The sequence below is a fragment of the Daphnia magna genome, linkage group LG9 (genome assembly GCF_020631705.1).
Source record: "Daphnia magna isolate NIES linkage group LG9, ASM2063170v1.1, whole genome shotgun sequence".
Lineage (NCBI taxonomy): Eukaryota > Metazoa > Arthropoda > Branchiopoda > Diplostraca > Daphniidae > Daphnia > Daphnia magna.
Genome location: NC_059190.1, coordinates 8819940 through 8842040, shown reverse-complemented (window position 1 = coordinate 8842040; position 22101 = coordinate 8819940). Strand labels below are relative to the sequence as shown.

Genomic DNA, 22101 nt, shown 5'->3' with positions numbered 1-22101 from the left:
CCGCCGAATTAAGTAAGCGTCGATTTTCGCTGGAACATTCTCCCCCGAGGTCAGCGGAACGCTGGCCGAGCTTTGTTCCAATAATACTAGTCGATGGATTGTTCGTAAATAATCACCGCTGCCAGTCTTCACTTTGACTACTCGGACGAGACCGTCGGATCCAGGGAAGACTTCGATCACGCACCCCGTTTTCCATTGGCTGGGCGGTAGATTGCTCTCTGACACCATCACGGCGTCTCCGACGACAAAATTCCTTTCCTCTGTCGTCCATTTTCGTCGAGGAATTAAAGTGGGAAGATAAAATTTTGTCCACAAATCCCAAACGAGATTAGCCATCTTCTTGACATATCTCACATGGTCCCGAGGGAGAGCATTTTTGACGATTCCAGCAGGTAAATCGGAAGTTGGCGGAAAATTTAAGAAATCTCTTGGGGTAATTGGTCGAAAATCTTCCGGGTCGTTACTCGCGAGCGTCAAGGGACGGCTGTTTAGCTGGCCTGATACCTCCTTCAGCAGAGTTCTCAGCATCTCATCCGTCGGATATCTTAAGCTGGTCTTTTCCGTGTCCAATGCTCTGTAGAGCGCTCTTTTCACGGATTTCGCCAACGATTCATGAGATCCACCGAAATGTGGAGCACTGGGCGGCTGGAATTTCCAAACAATCGACTTCGCTTGAACGAATTCTTGAAATTTGTCGTCCATCTGTAGCTCACGAACGGCTGCCACCATTTCCTTTTCTGCACCGACGAAATTCGTGCCATTATCACTGAAGACTTCGGATGGTTTTGCATACTCCCCGATGAAGCGACGAAAACAATAAAGAAAATCCGGCGTCGACAATGATTGGGCCAGGTCTAGATAAACATAGCGCGTTACACAACAGGATAAAAGTAAGCCATATCGCTTGGTAATCCTCCCCCTGTACGTTGAAGTTTCCACCGGCCCAAAATAATCAAGCATGACATGGGTAAATGGGGCGGAGTATGAATCCAAACGGACAGCTGGAAGATCTCCCATCTTCTGAGTTGCTAACTTGGCTCTTGTCTTAATACAAGTTGAACATTTGAAGCGAACTTTCTTTGCCAGCTCCTTCCCTTGTAGAATTCAGAAGTGTTGCCGAGCCTTTGAATGTAGAAAATCCGTGCCTACGTGATGCTCCTCGTTATGGATCGCTATGATGATCGCCTCTGCAAGAACATGCTTTCCTGGCAGGATTGGAGGATGCAGGATGTCATAGGGTAAACGGGCTCGACGGATGCGGCCTCCAAGTCGTAGAATTCCGTCGCTATCTAAAAACCGGCTTAATTGTTGAAGTCTCGATGTTCGGCTGAGCGGTCTATTTCGGCGGAGCTGCTGGATATCTTCATTAAATTCCTCTTCTTGACACCGACGCACCAACTCTTGGTAGGGGCCTTCCATCTTGAGACAGCTGGAAAGATTAGATGAATCAATTTTCAATTTTGACCAATCATGCTCGAACCGTGTTTTCGTCAAATGTTGAGAATGGGTAGCACGTCGCTCGGCGGAAACAGCCATCCAGGGTAAATCTTTTGGCCACAGGTCAACCGGTTGTTTCAGGAAATCAGGACCTTCTAGCCAGCCAGGTGGAATTGGTTCTTCATCGACGAGAAGCGACCGCGTAGCGACATCTGCGATATTTTGTTTTCCAGACACAAATCTCCATTCGCTCGGATTGGTGACAGATTGAATTTCTCCAATTCTATGGCTGACAAATGGAGTATAGTGAGCGGCAACAGCTCGTAGCCAATTCCGTGTGGTACTTGAATCCGTCCAGAACAGTCGGGTGAGACCAGGAAGGTTTAGCGCCTCTTCCACGTACCTGGAAAGTCTTGCGCCAAGCAGAGCGGCATTAAGTTCCAATTTAGGAATTGAAATAGTTTTACGAGGAGCCAATTTTGTTTTCGCCATCACCAATCGGCAACTAGAGGAACCGTCTTCGTAGGAGGTATTCAAATACACTGCAGCTGCAACGGCCTCTTCGGATGCATCACAAAACGTTAAAAGTTGACTGCTCTTGATATTTCTTTTGTTCGGCTGAAGATTCCTTGGCATCCGGATGCTGTTTAATTGTTTCAGCGTGCTGAACCAACGTTGCCACCATGTCTTATCTTCTCCGGTCACGACGTCCTTCCAATTCAGGCCCTTGATGCCTAATTCACGTAGTTTAATCTTCGCTTTGACAATCAGAGGAGCTAATGGATCATAAACGGCGGCCACTTTGCTGAGTAATCCAGCCCGTGTCCACTCCACCTCATCCGCACCGGTTACTCGGAAGGTTAGATCGTCGGTACTAGGCTCGTAAAATATTCCCAGCAACTTTTCGGCTTCATCAGAAGCTAAACTGCATGTTGAATCAACGGTAGAGCTTTCAATTGGTTGAAGAGCTGCGACAAGTTTTGTTGAATTTGAGATCCAATTGGTAAGATGAAAATCTCCTTCTGCCAATCCGTCCCGAATATCAATGGTCAATGGCTAATTCTTCACTATCAGCAGCTTTCAATAAATCGGTCCATGTACATGTTATTCTCGACCGCTTCAATGCAATCCTTCTTCCCCGTCTTTGCATCGGCAGCAGCTCGCTGCACTGTCTTGAGAGCAATAAACGGAGAACAATTTAGTCCGAAGGGCAGACGGTCCATCTGATACGTTAAAATCTTTTCTGATCCAGGTTCCTGCCATAGAAACCGGTGAAATCGGGCATCACTTGGCTTCAGTCGAATTCGGCTGTACATGGCTGTGATATCTGCTGAAAAGGCGATTTCTCCCTGTTGAAATCGAATAAGAACTTTAGCTAAATCATTTTGAAGTTTCGGACCAGGCTGCATTCCATCGTTCAAACTCTTCCGTTTCCAGCGAGAAGCTCCATCAAACACGACTCGCAATTTTCGCTCTTTCTTCCCGTAGACCTTTTTGTAGACTCCGTGATGGAGAAGATAAAACTGGTCGTTGGAGTAGAGATTTTCATCTTCAACTAGCGACGCATATCCTTCATCGATATATTTCTTGATGGCTTTTCGGTAATCTTCTTTAAGCTTAGGGTCCTTCTTGAAGCGTTATCGTAAATCTTGAAGACGATGTTGTGCGAGCTTTCGATTATTTTCAAATGCTGGTTCACCTTCAATCCAAGTCAGCGGAGCTTCATAGCCTACTTCCAATTTCCACAAACCTTCATTGACGATTTTCTCGGCCTTCTGCTCTGACTTCGACAAACCTTCGCCTCGAAACTCCGTTCCAAAGTTTTCTGTTTCGCAAAAGGCTCTAAATTCGGCATCTAAGGAGTCTTGAACAACCGGACCTTCTTCTCTTGACGTTGCAGTGAGATGATAAGAGCGTGCAGTCATCGGACCAATGTCTCCTCCAAGCAAGCCACGAACAATCCATCCCAATCGGGTTCGAGAGGCAAATGGTTCATCATCTCCACCTACTCTCGATTCTAACACTGCAATCAAATGAGAATGATCAAGGCCCAGCAACACGTCGATCTTCCCTCCACTCTTCATAACGGGACGTCGGCAAGATGGGGCCAACGTTGCTTCAATTCATCCCAATTAACAATTGGAGTAGGGCGAGCGACTTGCGGTATCGTCAGTCTGGCGATAATCGTTTCTTCACCGTCAGGTAGTCGAAATCGCACGTCAGCACGTTGGGAATCGTAACGTTCGGCACCTGTCACACCAACAAGATCCAGCTTTTGTTTCTTCCCTATTATCTTCAGACGCCGGAGGAAATCTTCTCGAAACAGTGTAGTGTCGCTGCCTTCATCGATCATCACCGACACCGGAATAACTGTACCATCAATAGCGTAGGCTTCGGTCCAAATTACTCCCAGCGCCACCTTCATTTGATCCGCTCGGGCTGAAAGAGAAGTGTGATGACTGTCGCTTTTTACAGTCGGAATATTTCCTGCATCATGGAGTAAGCTGTGATGTTCATAAGGGCAATCCTTCACTCCACATCCTTTGCCAAACGTACAATCTTTGGCTGAATGCTTCGCTCCAAAACATTTAAGACACAACTGCCTTCTAATGCAGAATCGGATCTTCTCCTTGGTCGGCATTGCCTTGAACGTTGGGCAAGATAAAACACGGTGCTCTTCATTGCAACAATAACAGCGACTCTTGTAGGGCTTGTCGGACCGATCTGGTTCGAAGCTAGTGTGATGAGCACGAGCGGTGGTCGGACGATGTCGTGAACTGCCAAACCCATTTCCAGATCCTTGTTCTGCTGCAATATTGTACGCGTTTTGATAAGCCGAAGCTCTTTCACAGAGCCACTCACCAAATTCGTTGAGACTTCTACGCTCCAATCCAGTTCCTCTTCTGGAATTCCACTCGAGTCGATCTGCTGGATGAAGTTTCCGGCATAAACGTTCAATGATGTCAGAGCTTGAAGTTTCTCCAATCCGCGTCAAATCGAAGAAATGAGTCCGCGCCTTTTCTGCAAACCGACGAAATGCCGTTGGATCACGTCCGAGATCCATTCGATCGAGTTCACTGAGATGGGCAACTCGTATAACATCCCGGCGTCCAGCTGCCTGCTTGAGACGGGAAAGCGCTGACTTGTACGCGGGTTCTCCTCCTAAACCTTGAACAATGTCCAGTTGCTCACCGCTTAAACGACTCTTCAAAATTGCTAACTTCTCGCCAGCTGAAATTCTTTGATCATGCACCATTGAACGATACAGATCAATCCACCAGAACCAGTCTAAAGCTTTACCAGAAAATACCGGGAGTTCGCTTTTCAATGACGGGGCCTTGTGAGAATAAAACCAGGTCGGATCTTCCAAACCGGAGCAATATCGGTCAATCCAGCAATCAGGCTCGTCTTCCTCTTCGGTTTCTCGAGATCTTGGTTCAATGAGGGATTTCCGACGCCAATTGTTGATAGCAGCTTCTTTGTCTCCCCAGTCGTGTTGTCCATCACTGATGACTGTATTTGCAGATTTTCTTTTCTCAATAGCACCTGTTAAATTTACCACCTCTTTGTTTGCTACTTCCGCTTTCCTCTTCGCGTCGACTGACTCCTTCTGCAACTTTTCTGCGTTTCGTTGAGCTTCTTCAGCTTTCTGTTTCGCATCAGCCAGGGCTTGAGAAGTCGTTGAGTCTCAATACTTCGCTTCGAATAGAAAGAGGCTGAAAGGAAGCAATGGAAGAAGCTTCGTCTGCACGAGAATTGATGAATTCATCTACGTCTTCCTTTGCTGTTTCAATTTGGGTGAACAGTGCAATTTGGATGGCTGCTTGTCTTCCAAACTCTTCTGTATAATTCGGCATGACAGCCAACAAGTTAAGACATTCGCTGTCTGCATACATGGAGTCGAGCTTGTCAACTAATCCGCGACATGCTCGGCGGGAACCATTTTCTGCTATCAGCTTGTTGATCATTTGGCATGCTAAATCAATTTTGGAACGTACAGCATCGCGTTCAACAGCATCTTGAGCTCTACTGTGTTGAGATGTTGTTTCACTTTTTTCATTTGGGGTCTGAAGGTTGAGTCCTTGTCCTGTTGGAGATGTTGCCAAACCGTGGTGGTTGCGTAACCCTACCCAACTGTTTAGCACCACCTTCTCTGTTCTCATCCCTTTAAGTGCTGTCTATGTCTGATGAGTATGATAGTCTTGTGAACTACTTGATGATAGTGATTTGTACTGACAGGTATGTGGTCTAAATAAAAGAAAGTTATTTGCATTCAAACATAGTTGATAACACCTTACTCCAACAGGTTATGGGCCCAGATCACGTTATTTTGTTTCATTAAGTTGTTATACTGATCTTGTTTCAACTATGTCTGTGCTAATGTCAAAAGATATCAGCCATATAGTCAAATTTGATGGGAGCAACAATGGAAAAACAAAACAAATTTCAACAATGGAAGTTTGGCTGCAGATTATTACTAGAGTCACTCAATTTACTTGACATTGTAGATGGAGTAGAGAAGTTACCTGCTGCAGTAAGTTACAGTCCAAAGTCTACGAGTAAATGTTCTTCTTACTCATGCACTCTCAAACAGGATACCAATCAAAAGTTGATTGATGCTTGGAAAGCCAAAGATGTGAATGCTCGTCATTACCTATTTGCTACAATAAAGAGACAGCATCAGAATACCCTTTATGGATGCCAGTCAGCTAACGATATGTGGGTCAGGTTGACCACACAACATGCACAGAACGCTGCCGAGAACAAGCATCTTTTGATGCAACAGTTCTTTGAGTACAAATACCACCCAGGTAGTCATTACCTTTATGTTCGATAGATCATGTTTATCAAAAATTTGTTTTATCTAGAGCACAGTGTCATGTCCCATATATCTGCCATTGAGTTACTTGCTTCTCAACTTAAAGACCTCAACGAGCCTGTAACTGAAGCTCAAGTAATGACCAAGATACTAGTCACGTTACCACCTAGCTATCGACATTTCCTGTCTGTTTGGGACAACGTGACAATCAAAAACAGAAATATCCAGACACTCACTCAGAGGCTACTCAAAGAAGAGAACGTGACAAAGATCTACAATAACGGCCAGGCAGACGCTGCAGATTCAGCGTTCTTTACGAACAATTTTCCCTCTCAACAAGGCGATCGATTCACTCGTGGAGGGCCCAACAACCGTCGCAGCTGAGGAAGATCTGATAGATCAACAGGTTCAACATCTAGACATCCGTACATCAGAAAGTGTAATTACTGCGGCGACACTACTCATCTCTATGCCACTTGTCGGAACAGACTGAGAAACGAGCGAAAAGGAGATACTGGAGCTGTAGGAGAAACATCAAACTTAGCCAATGATGACAACAAGAACCATGATGACCACAGCTTTCATTCATCCACCCAACAGACTATCCGTAACGACTCCATCTGGTACGCCGACTCAGGCGCCACACGCCACATGACAGACCAGAGAAGCATCCTGTGGGACTTCAAGCCTGATAGCTCGACACCAAGATACGTCACAGGTATTGGCGGCACACAACTCTTAACAGCTGGACAAGGTGATATCAGAGCTACAACAACAATAGATGATGCTGAAGTTCCGTTGATCATCAAAGACGTACTTTTCGTTCCAAAACTTGGAACAAATCTGTTTTCTATTGGAGCATCGACCAACGAAGGAGTAAAAGTAGTGTTTACAAACAACGAAGCCAGGTTCTATCGCAACGGTAATCTAGAACTTATTGGAAGGCGAAAAGACAACACACTCTATCAACTGGACATCACAGCCAAAGTTGTCAATGAAGACTCTGCTCTTTCAGGCAACCTGATTCTCCCCTTGTCAACATGGCACGAACGACTTGCTCATGTGTCAAACAACAGTATTCTAAAAATGTTATTTTGTTGTTACTTCATTTCATGCATGTTTTTCATTTGAATTTCATTGTAGTTTTTTAATTCTAGTTCAATTTACTTCAAACGTATGAACGTGCATTAACCTTTGAAAGAATTTTTTTTTTAAGTACTTATTAATTCAACAACCGAAGCCGAATTCGTGGCAGCCAGCGAAACGTCAAAAGAAAGCTATTTGACTGCAGCAACTTCTGAAAGAAGTGAAAGGCGATGCCATCGGTCCAGTTCCTATACTCTGTGATAACCAAGGAGACATCTGACTAATCAAGAATCCAGAGTTCCACCAACGCACCTAGCGGTCAAGTATCACTTCGTTCGACACCAACAGCTCAACGGCAACATCGAGGTGTCATATGTCTCAACGGAAAACCAGTTTGCTGATATTCTGATAAAACCACATCCTCAAACCCCCACAGTTTGAGCAGAGCCATTAAGGGGGAGGTCAGTCAGCTCCATAAGAAAATTTCCCTTGGGCAGCGGAACCGTTTTTCGCGAGCTCCCCTCTTTCCCATCCTCCTTTTTTTGAATTGCTACGAGAAATTTCTGCCATCTCGTGGCAGAAAAGAAAATTGTTACCATTTGAAAAATTGATTTTTCTATAGCGTTTGAGGTCTCGTGGTGGAGGCCATGGCGTCATGGCCGTTGCAAAGCCTAAACGTATTTACTGCTTTATTTGTGGAAGTGTACAAGAAAACAAAAGAGAAAAATTTGCACTGTTTTGTGTGCCAAAAGGCAGTGTTGCCGTGATCGAAATCAATTTTTGATCGAGATCAAAATCAAACTCAAAAATTGATCTTGCGATCAACTCATTTTACGATGAGTTTGATCGCGATCAAACTCAAAATTTTTGATCCAACTCAAACTCAATTTTGCAATCAACATTTCTGACTGCACGCCATCTACTGATAGGAAAAACAATTAAGTGCCAAGAAATTGAAGTCATAGACTAGTGAAAGTGTCAACTGTAAAGTCATTCGAGTGTCACCCGATCAAGGTTTTTTGAAAAGTAATTCAAATTAGTTTAATAAGTTTAGTTACCCTGTAATCATTACATTATCAATTTCGTAATTGAAGCAGTCTAAGAATTACTATGTCGGAGGCGGATGATGATTGCGATTTTGATGAGAATGCAGATCCAAACACGAGTCATGTTTCACAAAGGTGACAAAGCAATACTAGGTAACAAGTTCTCATGTAACCATTACATTATTTGTGTTTGATTTACTTTTTATTTGTATTTGTAGCACCAATTCTAATCCTGTAAAGAAATTAGCTATACCTGATGAATTCTTCACATGGGTAGGAGACGTGCCTGGCAAAAATGCCAGTGTATATCGGTGTCTACATCCAGGCTGCGTCCCAAAAAGAAAAAGGATGGTTCTGATAAATCACTTGTGGTGTATCATAATTCTCGATACAATGCAAAAAGGCATTTCTTGGTGGGTGTTATTTTCTTACATTACTTATTTACATATTTGCCTATCAGAATCGCACAATAACTTTTCATAACAACCTTCCAGAATCATGATCCTGGTAACCAGCTTGGAAATGCAAACGTTTATTTTCTTGTTTCATTTTATGTTTAAATAAGAAAAGAAAATAAAACAGAAGTTTAAAGAATAAATTATTGTTTCTTGTTCGCTTTTGTCAATAAAATCTTGAATCTTGATGACAACATGTATTTTGGAAACATACTTTATTTTTGTATTTTAATTTTCTGATATGATAGTAGAGTATGTACTACACTAGCCTACCAGTGAAATTTCTTTTTCAATTTTACAATCTACTTCCCGCGTTTGTCAGACAACTGGACGAGATATACATGAGTTTGTTATATTGACCGCTAGATGGCGCAAATTGTGAGAAAAATGATTTTGAGTTTGATCGCAAAAATTTTGATCGAGATCAAACTCAATTGTTTGAGTTTGATCGCAAGATCAACTCATCGTCTTTTGAGTTTAATCGCGATCAAACTCAAAAAATTGATCGGACGGCAAGACTGCCAAAAGGCAAACTCGAAGAATGGACAGTGGCAATAGGTAGTAACAAGCTTAAACAAATGTCAAGGCTGTGTGATGCCCACTTCTTGGAAGAGGATATTGTCACGTGGAATCCAAGGACACACACGTGTTAATGGATTCCACGTGAAACTCTTCTCCCGTCCTGGACTGTAAGGTCAAGTAGAGTTATCTACTGGACCATCTTAACTACTTCTTCCGTATTTACTTTCTACTTTACCCTAGAAACGGGTTAGACCGTTCGTAGCGGTCATTTAGGTGTTATCTAGATGACCATCTTTCCCTAGACTCTTCCGGCGTCACCCGGTAACAGGGTGACCCTTGCCTTTAAATACCCCGAGCCTAAGTAGGTTCGGGGTTCAGTCTTTTCTACAAAGTGCCTTAGATTGTTCCTTCCAAATACACTCCGTTCTCCTCTAAACACCGTCGCAAGTGATCTTATTTGGTACCTCGACGTCCCCAAGCCTTTTTCCCCGTCACAATATCATAAAAGGAAAGTTATTTGTGGGAAGCTTTTACCCCGAACAATGGCACCTAAAAAAAATGCTGTTCCCAAATTGCTACTAAGTAATTAATTGTAATTTATACATGTATTCATTTCAGTAATTATCTCCTTTGTTACAGTTCCAGGCCAAAAGTCTTCCTTACGGAAACCTCTTCAAACCTTGAATGGACAAAACCTGAGAGTGCTTGAAAAGAAGAAATCTTTGAAGATTACTACGGTATTAACACTTCCTTTATGTTTATTTCAGTGTTGCGTGACATAATAATTTTAACAGAAGGTTCCACATACTACAAAGGATAACGAAAATGTTGTTCCAATCAACCACTGCAGCACAAATTCAAGTGAGTATTCCATTGATAAACATGTTCTATCCCTGTAATGCAACATTTTTACTTCATATTTACAGATCTTGAATGTGGTACAAATCTGATGTTTAGTCAACCAGAAACAGAATGCCTACGTGAAGACCGAAGAGATGGTAGCTGCATGGTTATGGATGATAGTGTTGATAGTGTTACTATTGTTCCAATTAGTCACTCCAGCACGCTGTCAAGTGAGTACTCCGATAATCAACTTGTTCTACTGTAATGCAACATGCTTACTTCTAATTCACAGATCATGGATGTAGTACAAATCCTTTGTTGTTAAATGAACCAGAAACCAAATGCCTACATGCAGCCATAAATGATGTTAGCGAATGCCTAGGTACAGACCAAAGTGATGGTAGCTGCATGGTCATTGAAGAAACAAACGATACTGCTATGGTAATTAAAATAATTTTAATCTCTAATGTCATTTAGCTGATTATTCTATTTCACAGATGTATTCACCTTCAAAGGATAATGATAATGTTGCGACAAGCAGTCAACTGTCCCCAAAAAGAAGTTAGTATTTGTTGAACCAACTCATTCAATATCTAATTCAACATGGTTATGCTAAGCAGATGCTGTTAGTTATTTTTCTCCACCATGGATGGTAACGACAGAATGCCAGGCAACGTACCAAAATGAAAGCAGCATCACGGTTTCTGAGAGCACCAGTGTCAGTACAACAGTAATGAATTCCACTATACGAATTACGATGTCACATAACTAATAATTTTTCGCTATTTAGACGGTTTCGAACATCCCCAGCTGTCCTCTTTATTTTAGTCCATTTGCAGTGAGTCCAAAACAGAAAGAGGAAATACGGAAAAGTTGGGACATTCTTTTCGGTTATATGCCAGGTTTAAGAAATACTTTGGAACAAGTCGGTTCTTTCTCTCGTCGTCAGGCAGCTATCGTTAGCAGTGAAGATAATGCTAGTTCACAATCTTCTTCCTTTTGTGAAAAAACACAACTACCTGCGAAGAAAAAAACTGCAAAGAAGAAAAAAAAAATTGAATCATCCAGAATATCGTGTTGCAGTTGCAATGCCCCAGTTTCTGCTACCAGCATGAGAATGCGCAATACCAATCGGGTGTGTTGTGGGAGTTGTTACCCGTTATTGAAAAAATTGGAGGAATCAGAGAGACGTATTGAGTTACTCAAATTAAAATACAAAAAGCTGAGAAATAAACAGAAGAGTACCAAGAAGAAATTAGATGGCAGTTACCAGAAGAATGAGGTATGTAAACAAAGACCCATCTGCAAAATGACAATGACTCCAGTATTATTTTGTTGCAGGAGCTGAGGTCAAAATTAGAAAAATGTGAAGATAAAAATTGTGGAACTCACAAAATTGCAAATCGATGAAGAGATTAAGCATTTGCCCTTAAAGGTAAATTCATCTACAACACTATTAATCGTACAATTGCCTAGCAATAATGAAAATTGTAGTATTTTTAGAATAAGTGGTAAAAAATGACAAGAAAAAACGAAAAATGCTACTATTTGGACATTGTGAAACCTATCTGTTCATCAATAATGGAACCCTAGCCATCAAAGTGTTCCTTTTATGGCAGCAAAATCTTTACCACGAAAGGAATTTCTGCCACAGCATGAACCTTTTATGACTTCTGTATATACATTGATGCAACATATCTGTTTTTATTTAAATAATAGCACTTAACTTGACACATTTTTTATATTGAAACAATTGACAAATTTTTTCGTGAACACATAACTAAAACTTATCACTTTTTTCCGAGTGTTTTTGTGTAACTACACCAACATGCTACATAATAAATATTTTTTTTTTCAGCAACGAATAATCATTCAAACTTTTATCCAGAAGGGAAAAGTTATCATGAAAGCCAAATCTAAAAGAGCTTATGGTATCAGATACGACGACGTCTTCTTAATGGCATGTCTACTCCTCAAATTGAAAAGCCCAAGGGCATACCGACACATTCAAAAAGAGGGTCTACTTCCTCTCCCCTCCGTGAACACAATAAGAACGATGTTATCGTCTTCCGAGTGCAAGTTCGGTTTCAACGATTTGGCATTGAAAACTATGAAAACCGCTCTGCAAGGCGCACCATTCTCCAGCACATGGGGACAATTGATCTTTGATGAAATAAAGATTAAAAAGGATCTTACTTTTGACAAAGGAACACTAGAACACCATGGAATTGTCGATTTTGGAAAAAATTTGAAGACAAAAATTTCGAAGGGGCTTGCTGACCATGTTTTAGTTTTTATGTTCCGCCCGTACAAATGCAAATGGGTTCAGCCGTTTGCATGTTTCGCTTCAAAAGGTGCTGCCTCAGGATCTATTCTATTTGAACTCATTACCAAAGCAATTGTGATTCTCCACAACCATGGTGCAATTGTTAAAGGTGTAGTTAGTGACGGGGCCCAACCGAACAAATCAGCATACAGAATGTTTGGAATAGATGGACGAAGGAAGAGTGATCGTCAATGTCACAAATTCTATATTAATCACCCACAGGATTCAAAAACAAAAAATTTTTTTTTTGTTGACGTACCGCATCTATTAAAATGTGTTAGGAATCATATACTGACACACAAATATGTGCAGGTACAATCATTTTTTCGCCAAAAAATATTTAAAAAAGTACTTGTTCAAAGAGTAATAATTACTTAATTTTTGTTTCCTTTTATAGTATGCCGGGAGGGTTGTTCGGTACGAATTCTTTAGCAATCTATACGAACATGAAAAACATAAAGGGCTGAGAAAATGCCACAAGTTGACTTATTCTCATGTTCATCCCACTAATTTTGAACGGATGAATGTCCGAAAAGCCGCACAGTTGTTGTCAAGATCTGTGGCTATGGCTCTAAACCACTACCGTAATCTCAAGGAAACAGCAGATAAATTTAAAGGTTGGCGATAAATCTACATTTTTTCAAACAACATTTAAATTTTTTGTATGTAATAGGATCAGAAGGAACTGAGAAATTGGCTATGTTAATGAATAAGACTTTTGATGTCCTAAATGGCAGATACTATGCTGAAGGAATCTCGAATAACATCAACCACAACGACAAGAACAAAAGGACGGTCAAAGAAATGAAGTGGGCAACGTTGAATGCTATGTTGACTGTGCTGTACATCACCGAAAAGGAACATGAATCCCGTGAGAAAAATTCTAGTAGTCCAAGCGAGATGTTTTGTTCACTCACAACGTTAAAGGCATTAAGATTGACAATCAACTCGGCAATGGCACTCACTGAAGAATTACTTCAACATAATTATCATACAGTTTTAACTGGTAAAATGAATCAAGATCCTATTGAGGTACTGCTTCATAATCTATAATTATCCATTATGAAAGTTTCTAATTACATGATTTGTTATGTTCCAAATTTTAGAGATTTTTTGGAATTGCTAGATCTATTGACAACACGCCAACAGCACATTCCTGGCTTCACATCTTTAGGATCTTATCCCTGCACAACCTTACGAAGACAGTCGTTAAAAACGGAAATGTGGATAATGAGGACGAGTTAAAAGTATTAGTTGGCTACAAGAAATGTTTTGTAGATCGATTTAAGGAAATTGAAGAGGAGAGAAAGCAAGCAAAGTTAACTTTAAAGGACAAACTGTTAACTGAGTTGTCTATTAGATATGTTGATCATATTGAGAATCAGGTCAGCAGCAGTGATGTTACGAACGACGAATTGATCTATGACATCTGTGGGTATCTGCTTCACAGCCGATCAGCAGTTTTGGAATGCCGTAAGTGTAAATCTTTGCTCAAAACAGAAGAGTCACAACTGCCAGAAACCTTTGCGCCAAAAAACTACACCCTTACAAGAACTTATGGATATCTAAAACTTGCAAGTATTCAAATGTTTTAATGTTTTAAAAAGGTAGAATCTTTAGTAGATAAGCATTTTTCTAACAATGATCACATCTATATCAGAGATGCTTTTGAACAAGTCATTGACCAAATTGGTTCTCTAAATTTAACCCAACTTTCATGTGATGAACATCCTGAAGTTCTACCATTTCTAATAATGGAATACGTCCAAATTCGTTTTTATTTCGAGTCAAAAAAATTCAGAGATCTCAATTTAGCTAAAACCAAAACCGCTGTACATACAGGTAATAAAATGGCAAAGACCGCGTAATAAAACCGTTAAAACACAAAGTGTTCCAATTGTTATTACTTGTCTATTCATTGTAACACATATTTAAGTTCATAAAATACAAAAACTATATTACTGTGATTGCTTCTATACGTGAGCAGCAAACTTTGAAACATGAATCGCAAAAAATTTAGTGTAATCTACAATGCCTTATTGAGTTTCCCGGCAGCAGCAGCTATTTCAAGTTTGTAGGTAGTAGTTCACAACACACCCACAAGAGGCAGCAGCGTAGTCGTAGCAATCTCTGTTCCGTGGGCTTATGGACACCGTCTTATGGAGCTGACTGACCTCCCCTTTAATGGCTCTGGTTTGAGAGGAGGTGTTGGAGATGTTGCCAAACCGTGGTGGTTGCGTAAACCTACCCAACTGTTTAGCACCACCTTCTCTGTTCTCATCCCTTTAAGTGCTGTCTATTTCTGATGAGTATGATAGTCTTGTGAACTACTTGATGATAGTGATTTGTACTGACAGGTATGTTGTCTCAATAAAAGAAAGTTATTTGCGTTCAAACATAGTTGATAACACCTTACTCCAACATGTCCATCATCGTTGACTGTTGACTGTGTTTGAGACTTGCCAAGATCTTCTGCTTGTCTTTGATAAATGGACTGGACGTTTCAATTCTTCCTTCTTCCTGCAATTGTGTCTTCGTCAGGTTTAGGATGAGCTTGAGCAGCCTTCTTCTTGCCCCTTGTCATTGTCTTTCTTCTTGCAGCAGGTCCTGCTACGATCACCAATGAAACCAAGAAGTACAATGCTAGGGCCAACGAGTAATACAACTATATTACACCTTTCAACTGGTGCCTAAATAAATATACATAAATAATTACATTCAAGCAAGACATATCAGCAATAATATAACAAGATTCCTTCGGTAATGTCCTTCGGGCAATTTTTTTGAAAAAAATTGTCTAAAGACATGTAACGTGGGCCAAAGATAAAAAGATTTTGGATCCAAGATTTCTAAATTTCAATCAATTTATAGTGTTCATCTCCTGTAGTCTACTGTCCGGAATTAGCAACACGGGAGCTTATGTAAAAAAATGAAAATGCAATAACGAATTTGAAGAATTTTATACAACAAATGTACTACCGAATGCAATAGTTTTTTAAAATACACTTCTGGGAATCTAACCATATCAATATTGGCTAGGATAATGTAAGTTTAAGACCTATTAAGCGACTTTAAAAAAAATTCCAAAAATTAGAAAAACAATGACATTTGAAGAAAAAATGTTTTATTTCCGCATGAGTATTGAACAATTAAACTTAATGATGCCAGCGCAACACCTTACCACTACGCTGTTATTGACACAATGCGACTAGTATGAATAGCAGTTTAATTTTACATCATCTGCAGCAGTATACTGTCCGGAATTAGCAACACGGGGACTTATGTTTAAAAAAATGAGAATGCAATCGTGAATTAGATGAAGATTTTTCCTCAAAAATAGACAACAAATTGAATTGTCTTGTAAAAGCAATTTCAGGGAATGTAACCATATAAATATTACTTAGGATAGTTTAAGTTTAAGACATACTAAGCGACTTAAAAATTTAACAATATATACGCATAAAAAGGAAAAAACTAAATAAATTTTGTGTTTCAAAGAGTATTAATCCATTGATCTTGGTGTTATGAGCCCAACACCTTACCGCTGAGCTATCACACACATTCATGTGAATATAGCATCAAAAATTAGGTATCTTGTCGCCGCTGTGTAACTTTCTTCTCCATAGTCTCCGTTCTGGCAGCATGTTTACTACTGCAATATAAAAAAATATATAAAAATCTACTGCTTAAAACATTTTGTTAAAGAAAACACTTACTGTTTAGTGACTGTTATACAGCCTTCTGCACTGACTGCAATGCATTGACAGTTGTAAGGTTACGCAAACAAAATCAAATTCACTGCCTAGGATTCGGCAACCAGCTAGGTAACAATTACGCAAATTAATTTTTTTAAACTGTAATAGAATCAAATGAAAAAGCCACTATACCACGTATCAAATTTTGACAGAATTTTGTACAAAATTTGGGGACGATTGGTCATTCAGGGAAGAAACGTATATGGAAATACATAATGGACATTAAACCTTCTGAGATCTACTACTACTACCCTACCCCCTATACCCCACACCCTAAAATTGTTATAGTCCTTCGGTATATATACATATATACCCTCAGGGATAAGTTACCCAGGGTCCACAATTAGGAGTGGGCTATGACCAGAAATACCAGGGGTGACTCAATAGAGATCACGCATCAATTAACACACTCTAAACACAAATACACAATACATTAATTTACGTCATAAAATAGCATTTCAATCAAGTACCTGAATGCAGAGCAGAATCAAGTGGACACACACAATAAACGACACAAATAGCGTACCAGATTAAGAGCTGTCAGAATCAGAAACTTTACTAGGCAAAATGGCCTCTTACGACTCCAAAAGAAATCAGACAGAAGCAAACAACTGATCAGCTGATAACTACGCCCTCTGATTATTCGACGTGACATCTACCGTTAAAATTACAAACATAAATAAGATAAACAGCCGCCGAATTAATTAAGCGTCGATTTTCGCTGGAACATTAACTATCTTTAAACCGTGTTTAAATTCTAAAAACTTTGTATTAGTAATCTTAATAATTCATAGAATGGATCCCTGAAATTGATTTTGAAATTACTTTTCTCATAGATTATGTCTTCTACCTCTCCTCATCATACAGTTTTTCTGTCGCATCCATGCTCTTAACATCACTATTTGTAATTGTAAAGCTTCTCAGCCAAAAGGGTTCCTAAAATTCACTAGCGATGACTGTGATTATCAAATAAGCCCCCTTCCCGCTATTCCAGTATATTATGATGTCTATTCTACTCTTCCCCAAATCACCCGTTTTGTTGGCCATTCGTGTACCATGTGGCTGGAAAAGAAACACATCTATACTGACTTCTGGGGTTGGCAAACTCCAAGTCAATCAAGATAGCCAATAGAAGTCAATGCACATGAATGTGAAAAAATGCGTGATTCCCGATTGTGGCATGGCAAAAGCATGGACTACTTAGGAAACAATAAGTGGTCGTTCGAACGTATTCCAAATGTGCAGGGTAGCTGGCTTCAAGTCACAGCTGATCAGCTGATCAACTGTCGATTAGAAGAAGTTACTTTAGAAACTGAGTGCGCTAACTGTATTATAAGTTCACCCATTGGCGATATACCGGGAGGGATCAACGGATCCGTTTCTCACAACCTAGTGACCATTGTCTGGAAAGAATCGTTAAGAGAAGTTCAACAGTGCAAACTAAGGCTTGTGGAAACAGGTATCGCTCAACGTTACCTGACTAACAATAGTGAAATAGAAAGAATTCGTGACGTCGAACAACAACTTGACTTTGTTTACAATACAACTAACAAGAAATATTGTAATTAATTCATCAGAAAAAAGTTACAAACAAGTAATCGGAATGGACAAAGTTATTTTACGTTTACATTCTTTAACTGATACCAATGCTCATCTGAGTAAACCACTGGAAGATGACATCGAAAAAATTGCTGACATTATCCGGGCTGAAATCAGCGGAGCGGCTTACATTCTCAATACGCACGAGACCGAACTACCAATGGAATAAATGGAGTGGCTCGAGAAATTCGAGCTCTACAATGTGAAAATCGGGTGCTGGCAAACAAAACTGCTATCGCCACCGCACAACACAGTGGATGGCTTGCTGCCAGTTACCTTAATTTACCCACATGAAGCAAATTGATAGCCACTGGTGAATCGATCAGCGTCTATCAATGCTCCCCGAAAAATTCAACGATCACCACTGAAATCACAAGCTGTGGTCCTCAACCCAAACTCGGCGACTACACTTTAGACACTGAAGGATGGGAACTGACGCCTTACACCCCCTGTTACTGGCACTAAAATTTCGTCAACATTAGCGGCCGAGCACATTTCTAAAACAGTTCTTGGCATCCAATCGTCCCCGGTGTAATAATCCAAGGACATAGTTTGATCAACACTTTGCCGTATGAAATTGATAAGCTACTCGCACTAAGTTTACACCCCGCGCTAACCCCCACCCGATGAGCACTGCAGCTGCAATCGCCGAGATAATTGCTGCTGCTTAAGAAAAACATAGCATCGACCTTGGAAATCCTTTTCACATGAGCACTCTTCTTTCCTCACTCCAAAAAGAAAAGAACGTTTCCCTGTCGTCTAAGATTCTTAGTTGGTCAAGTAGCATTTGTAGTCTTCTAGGGATGGGATTTATCGGATTCATTTTCTTTCATTTTTGTGGAGTAGGTTCCCTTATTGCAAGATACATACCTTGTTGTTCTTTTCTAAGTACTTGTAACCCTTTCACTTGCTTCACCAAAACATCTGATAATGATGTAGAAGTAGGCCACCCCACATTATTAAACCCCTCAAATCCATCCCCACCCATTACTATTGTAAACTTACCCGCCTCTATTCAACAACCCGCCCCGGAATTTTTTGCCCCATCAGCCCCTTTTCTACAAGTAGAGCCTCCACGGAATAAATTCCACCGGGACGCACTAAGACAAGCGCATCGAGAAGCAGCTGTTCTGTTGAATTAGTGAATGTTGTTTTCTTTGTTTTGTTTTGGCTCACTTTCTATTCCGTTCCAAATTTGACCTTGATCGAATGCGAGACGCAATCTTTTGGAACCGGATAGCTATGTAAAGAACCAAAACAATTTATTCTTTATTATTTTCCTTATTTTTCCCTACCCTTTATTCTTACGTAACATTAATTTTTTATACGCCCCTCTTTTCTGTGTAATTTCTTCCTTAGACGTCTTACAGACTGATTTACCCTTCAAACGTTTCAACTTAATTTTCTTGTAGTTCGACCTTCACAAACCCCGTATAAAAACTTGTTGTTCTATAGAAAATAGTGAGAGACACATTTCACAATTCAGTTCCTAAAGAGTTGTTCCCCAATTTTTTGTGCTACTGAAATATACTTTCCAAGAAACGACAATGAAAAAGTAAGTTAAAATATTAATAACTTACAATATTAATACACATAAATTGACCATCTTAGACAGTTTGCGCAGCTTATGCTGCCTTTCTTTTAATTTCTGGCTAACCACATTTTTTAAACGTTTCGTTTCCGTATGATATCGGATTTCTATATATTCAAACATTAAAAAGGGACCATTTCCATGCTAATTTGCATTGCATAAATCAGGGATTTGGGGGATTCCCGATACCTGTGAAACTGCACCGACCTTAACAAAAAATTTTAAACCGGTTTACTACATTAGTAAAATTTTTTAATGTAATAATTTTGAACAAATGGTCTGATCTTATCAAGAGCTATCCATTCCTGCAATTTTTTTTCAAATATAGAGCTTATAGTTTACCGATTATAATTCATTTAGTTTCACGATCCGTCAAACCACACCGACAAAAATACCCAATCGGTTTACTACTCGGTTAGATATTTGTTAAGCAAAAATTAAACGTAAGTGGATAGCCCCCATCATCGGCTGTCCATTTCTGTAAAATTTGTTTATTTAGACCTAATATTTTTACCTATGAAGCTATTTAAATTTTTTGTACTGGTATAGAGGGATTACCCGAGACACGTTAAACCGCACAGTCCTGCCTACCTGAAAAATAGCTGATGGGTCATTACTCGGGTAGGTGCTTTTCAAGCGGTTTTCTTTCGTTCAAAATACCCCCTTTAAAAGATATGGCCCAGCCTTAACTTTAAAAAGGGTTGGCAAGTGAAGGAAAATTAATAAAACTATAATGTATTGCACAAAATAAGTCAAATAGGGTACACAGTAATGATATCGGGTTTTGGAACCGGTTCCACTACCCGAATGCCCATGAGTGGAAATTCACAATTATTACAGTAATTTTAATGAAATTATACCGTTGCTCAATTAAGTAATATTCTAATAAATGAAAAAAAATTATAAAGTAAAAAGGCATTGTATTACGGAAAGGAAACAGAAAGAAATACAAACAATAAACATAAATAATAACAAACACAAAACAAGAAAATAACGGCTCGGGGGTTTTGTGTTTTTGCCTGGCAGGGTTCAGGTCCCTGAACGAGATGGAGTTGCAACTGAATGCGTAAGGCAAGTTGCGCTAGTATAGTGAATTGAGCTGCCTATCTCTTGCTGCAAATTGAGACCAGGGACCTGAACCCTACCAGGAGTTGTCGTCATGTTTTGCCTGACAGCGTTCAGGCCCCTGAACGAGATGGAGTTGGACTGATCCGGGTAGTCAGCGCCCCTAGCGAGTGCCCCAAAATTTGTCCGCGGAAATAGCAGACGAAACAGCTAGCAGACGACAGTTCGGGGACCTCCAATGTTAGACCATGGGTAGACCATGGCTCGACTCTCACTCAGGGAGCCAAGCTTTACACACGCGTCAATGTAACAGTTTTACAACGATAGTTATTGTGCATTAAATACAGCACAAAGCATTTTTACTCTGGGTTAATTTTGTGTTCATGGAAATAAAGAATAAAACGTTACATTTCATCAATCACCATCTGCCGACTATATGTATGAATTAGTTGTAAGACAGAGCATGCGAAATAAGACCCATTTTTGCGCAAAAAATTCAACTAAAGTGAATTATAGTACTTAAAAAAATTCCATTTTTGCGTGAATTTGTATTTTAAATTCTCTTCAGCTGAATTTTTCAATTCATCTCTCCCACCTGTTTTTTTCACTTCGGCTGAATAGAGGTCCGGACCTCCATTCAGCTCCTCAATTCACTGTACACCCTTCTAGGTTTTGGCTCCTCGTCTTCCATTTGTTGCAACGTTGTACAAAAAGCAGACGAAATAAACAAATAAATTTCAGGTGAATTCGAGATGAATTGTGTTTCATCTAAAGTTAATTAAGTAAAATCCATTTTTGCGTGAATTTTATTCACTTCAGCTGAAAAACAGCTGTAGCGCAAAAATGCGCCTATAGTTTCTCGTTTGTACAATAAAACTGGCGTCATCATGCCTCTCCTACAGAACACAGCTTGCCCAGGTCAAGTTTACCTTCACTGGCTTGACCATTTTCCACATACAGAACCAGCAAACAGTTTACGTCAAAAATTCAACCGATTCTGTCGAACGAATCTAATAATATTTAAAAAGCGCCTAGATTAGGACTCGGCCCCACGTCAATCGGGTAGCTTTTTGACTGATCGGTTAGGTCATTTTGGGTTTTGGAGTGGTTCTTTCAGGTTTCAGTGCGCCGTTTTCACTGCGTATCGGCATTTAAGTCGGCCTCCGGGTCCGAACCAGTTTCAAAACCCGGTTACACACCCTGATTACACCGCTTTTTGACCTCATTGCAAGATTTTGTCCTTTGTTCCTACCCAGAAATTTGATTGGCCGCAAGCAGGGCTCGGCCCCGATTACCTGAACCCCAAAAAACCGCACCGACCTACCCGAAAAAATGCTGATCGGTTGCGACCCGGTTACGTAGTTTTCAAGCAGTTCAGTTCGGTTCAAAATACCCTGTGAAACCGATAGACCCAGCGCCATCTTGAAAAAATGGCGGATGCGTGACGCGAAATTACAAAACCATGAAAAATACGATGAATTACCCGAATTTTAAGCTTAAATAAAATTTCTGGGTAAGAATCGGGGCAAAAGTAGGGTAACCGGGTCAGAAAGCAGT

The 22101-nt window shown here is 40.2% G+C and overlaps 3 protein-coding genes and 2 long non-coding RNA genes across 5 annotated transcripts; 3 read left to right on the top strand and 2 right to left on the bottom strand.

Moving 5' to 3' along the window:
• Nucleotides 1-1104: 1104 nt before the first annotated feature.
• LOC123475691 lies at nt 1105-3521 on the bottom strand. The gene is made up of 3 exons (XM_045178691.1): nt 3171-3521; nt 2539-3062; nt 1105-2362 (listed from the first exon to the last, which is right to left on the bottom strand). Exons 1-3 carry the CDS (start codon nt 3519-3521, stop codon nt 1105-1107), a joined length of 2133 nt encoding a protein of 710 aa, XP_045034626.1.
• A 4604-nt stretch (nt 3522-8125) lies between these two features.
• Nucleotides 8126-8728, top strand: LOC123475847. Its single transcript, XR_006651305.1, has 3 exons — nt 8126-8368; nt 8437-8541; nt 8607-8728. It is a non-coding gene; the product is annotated as an uncharacterized LOC123475847 (long non-coding RNA).
• A 1139-nt stretch (nt 8729-9867) lies between these two features.
• LOC116922729 lies at nt 9868-11617 on the top strand. The gene is made up of 8 exons (XM_045178946.1): nt 9868-9947; nt 10005-10102; nt 10160-10226; nt 10292-10438; nt 10501-10522; nt 10880-10938; nt 10999-11490; nt 11550-11617. Exons 1-6 carry the CDS (start codon nt 9908-9910, stop codon nt 10893-10895), a joined length of 390 nt encoding a protein of 129 aa, XP_045034881.1. The 5' UTR covers nt 9868-9907; the 3' UTR covers nt 10896-10938; nt 10999-11490; nt 11550-11617.
• A 1482-nt stretch (nt 11618-13099) lies between these two features.
• On the top strand, nt 13100-14235 carry LOC123475690. Its single transcript, XM_045178690.1, has 5 exons — nt 13100-13151; nt 13208-13405; nt 13532-13566; nt 13824-14112; nt 14195-14235. The coding sequence occupies exons 1-5, from the start codon at nt 13100-13102 to the stop codon at nt 14233-14235; spliced, it is 615 nt and encodes a 204-aa protein (XP_045034625.1).
• A 789-nt stretch (nt 14236-15024) lies between these two features.
• Nucleotides 15025-16912, bottom strand: LOC123475848. The gene is made up of 3 exons (XR_006651306.1): nt 16760-16912; nt 16620-16700; nt 15025-15224 (listed from the first exon to the last, which is right to left on the bottom strand). It is a non-coding gene; the product is annotated as an uncharacterized LOC123475848 (long non-coding RNA).
• Between the last annotated feature and the right edge of the window lie 5189 nt (nt 16913-22101).

Coding starts and splice junctions, on each gene's coding strand:
- LOC123475691 (XM_045178691.1), bottom strand. CDS start 3,521: ATGAAGAGTGGAGGGAAGATCGACGTGTTGCTGGGCCTTGATCATTCT. Junction 3,063..3,170: donor AAGGTTTGTGGAAATTGGAA/GTAGGCTATGAA, acceptor CGCTTCAAGAAG/GACCCTAAGCTTAAAGAAGA. Junction 2,363..2,538: donor GAAGCGGTCGAGAATAACAT/GTACATGGACCG, acceptor TTCAACATGCAG/TTTAGCTTCTGATGAAGCCG.
- LOC116922729 (XM_045178946.1), top strand. CDS start 9,908: ATGGCACCTAAAAAAAATGCTGTTCCCAAATTGCTACTAA. Junction 10,227..10,291: donor CCACTGCAGCACAAATTCAA/GTGAGTATTCCA, acceptor TCATATTTACAG/ATCTTGAATGTGGTACAAAT. Junction 10,439..10,500: donor TCACTCCAGCACGCTGTCAA/GTGAGTACTCCG, acceptor TCTAATTCACAG/ATCATGGATGTAGTACAAAT.
- LOC123475690 (XM_045178690.1), top strand. CDS start 13,100: ATGGCTCTAAACCACTACCGTAATCTCAAGGAAACAGCAGATAAATTT. Junction 13,152..13,207: donor AACAGCAGATAAATTTAAAG/GTTGGCGATAAA, acceptor TGTATGTAATAG/GATCAGAAGGAACTGAGAAA. Junction 13,567..13,823: donor TGAATCAAGATCCTATTGAG/GTACTGCTTCAT, acceptor GATCGATTTAAG/GAAATTGAAGAGGAGAGAAA.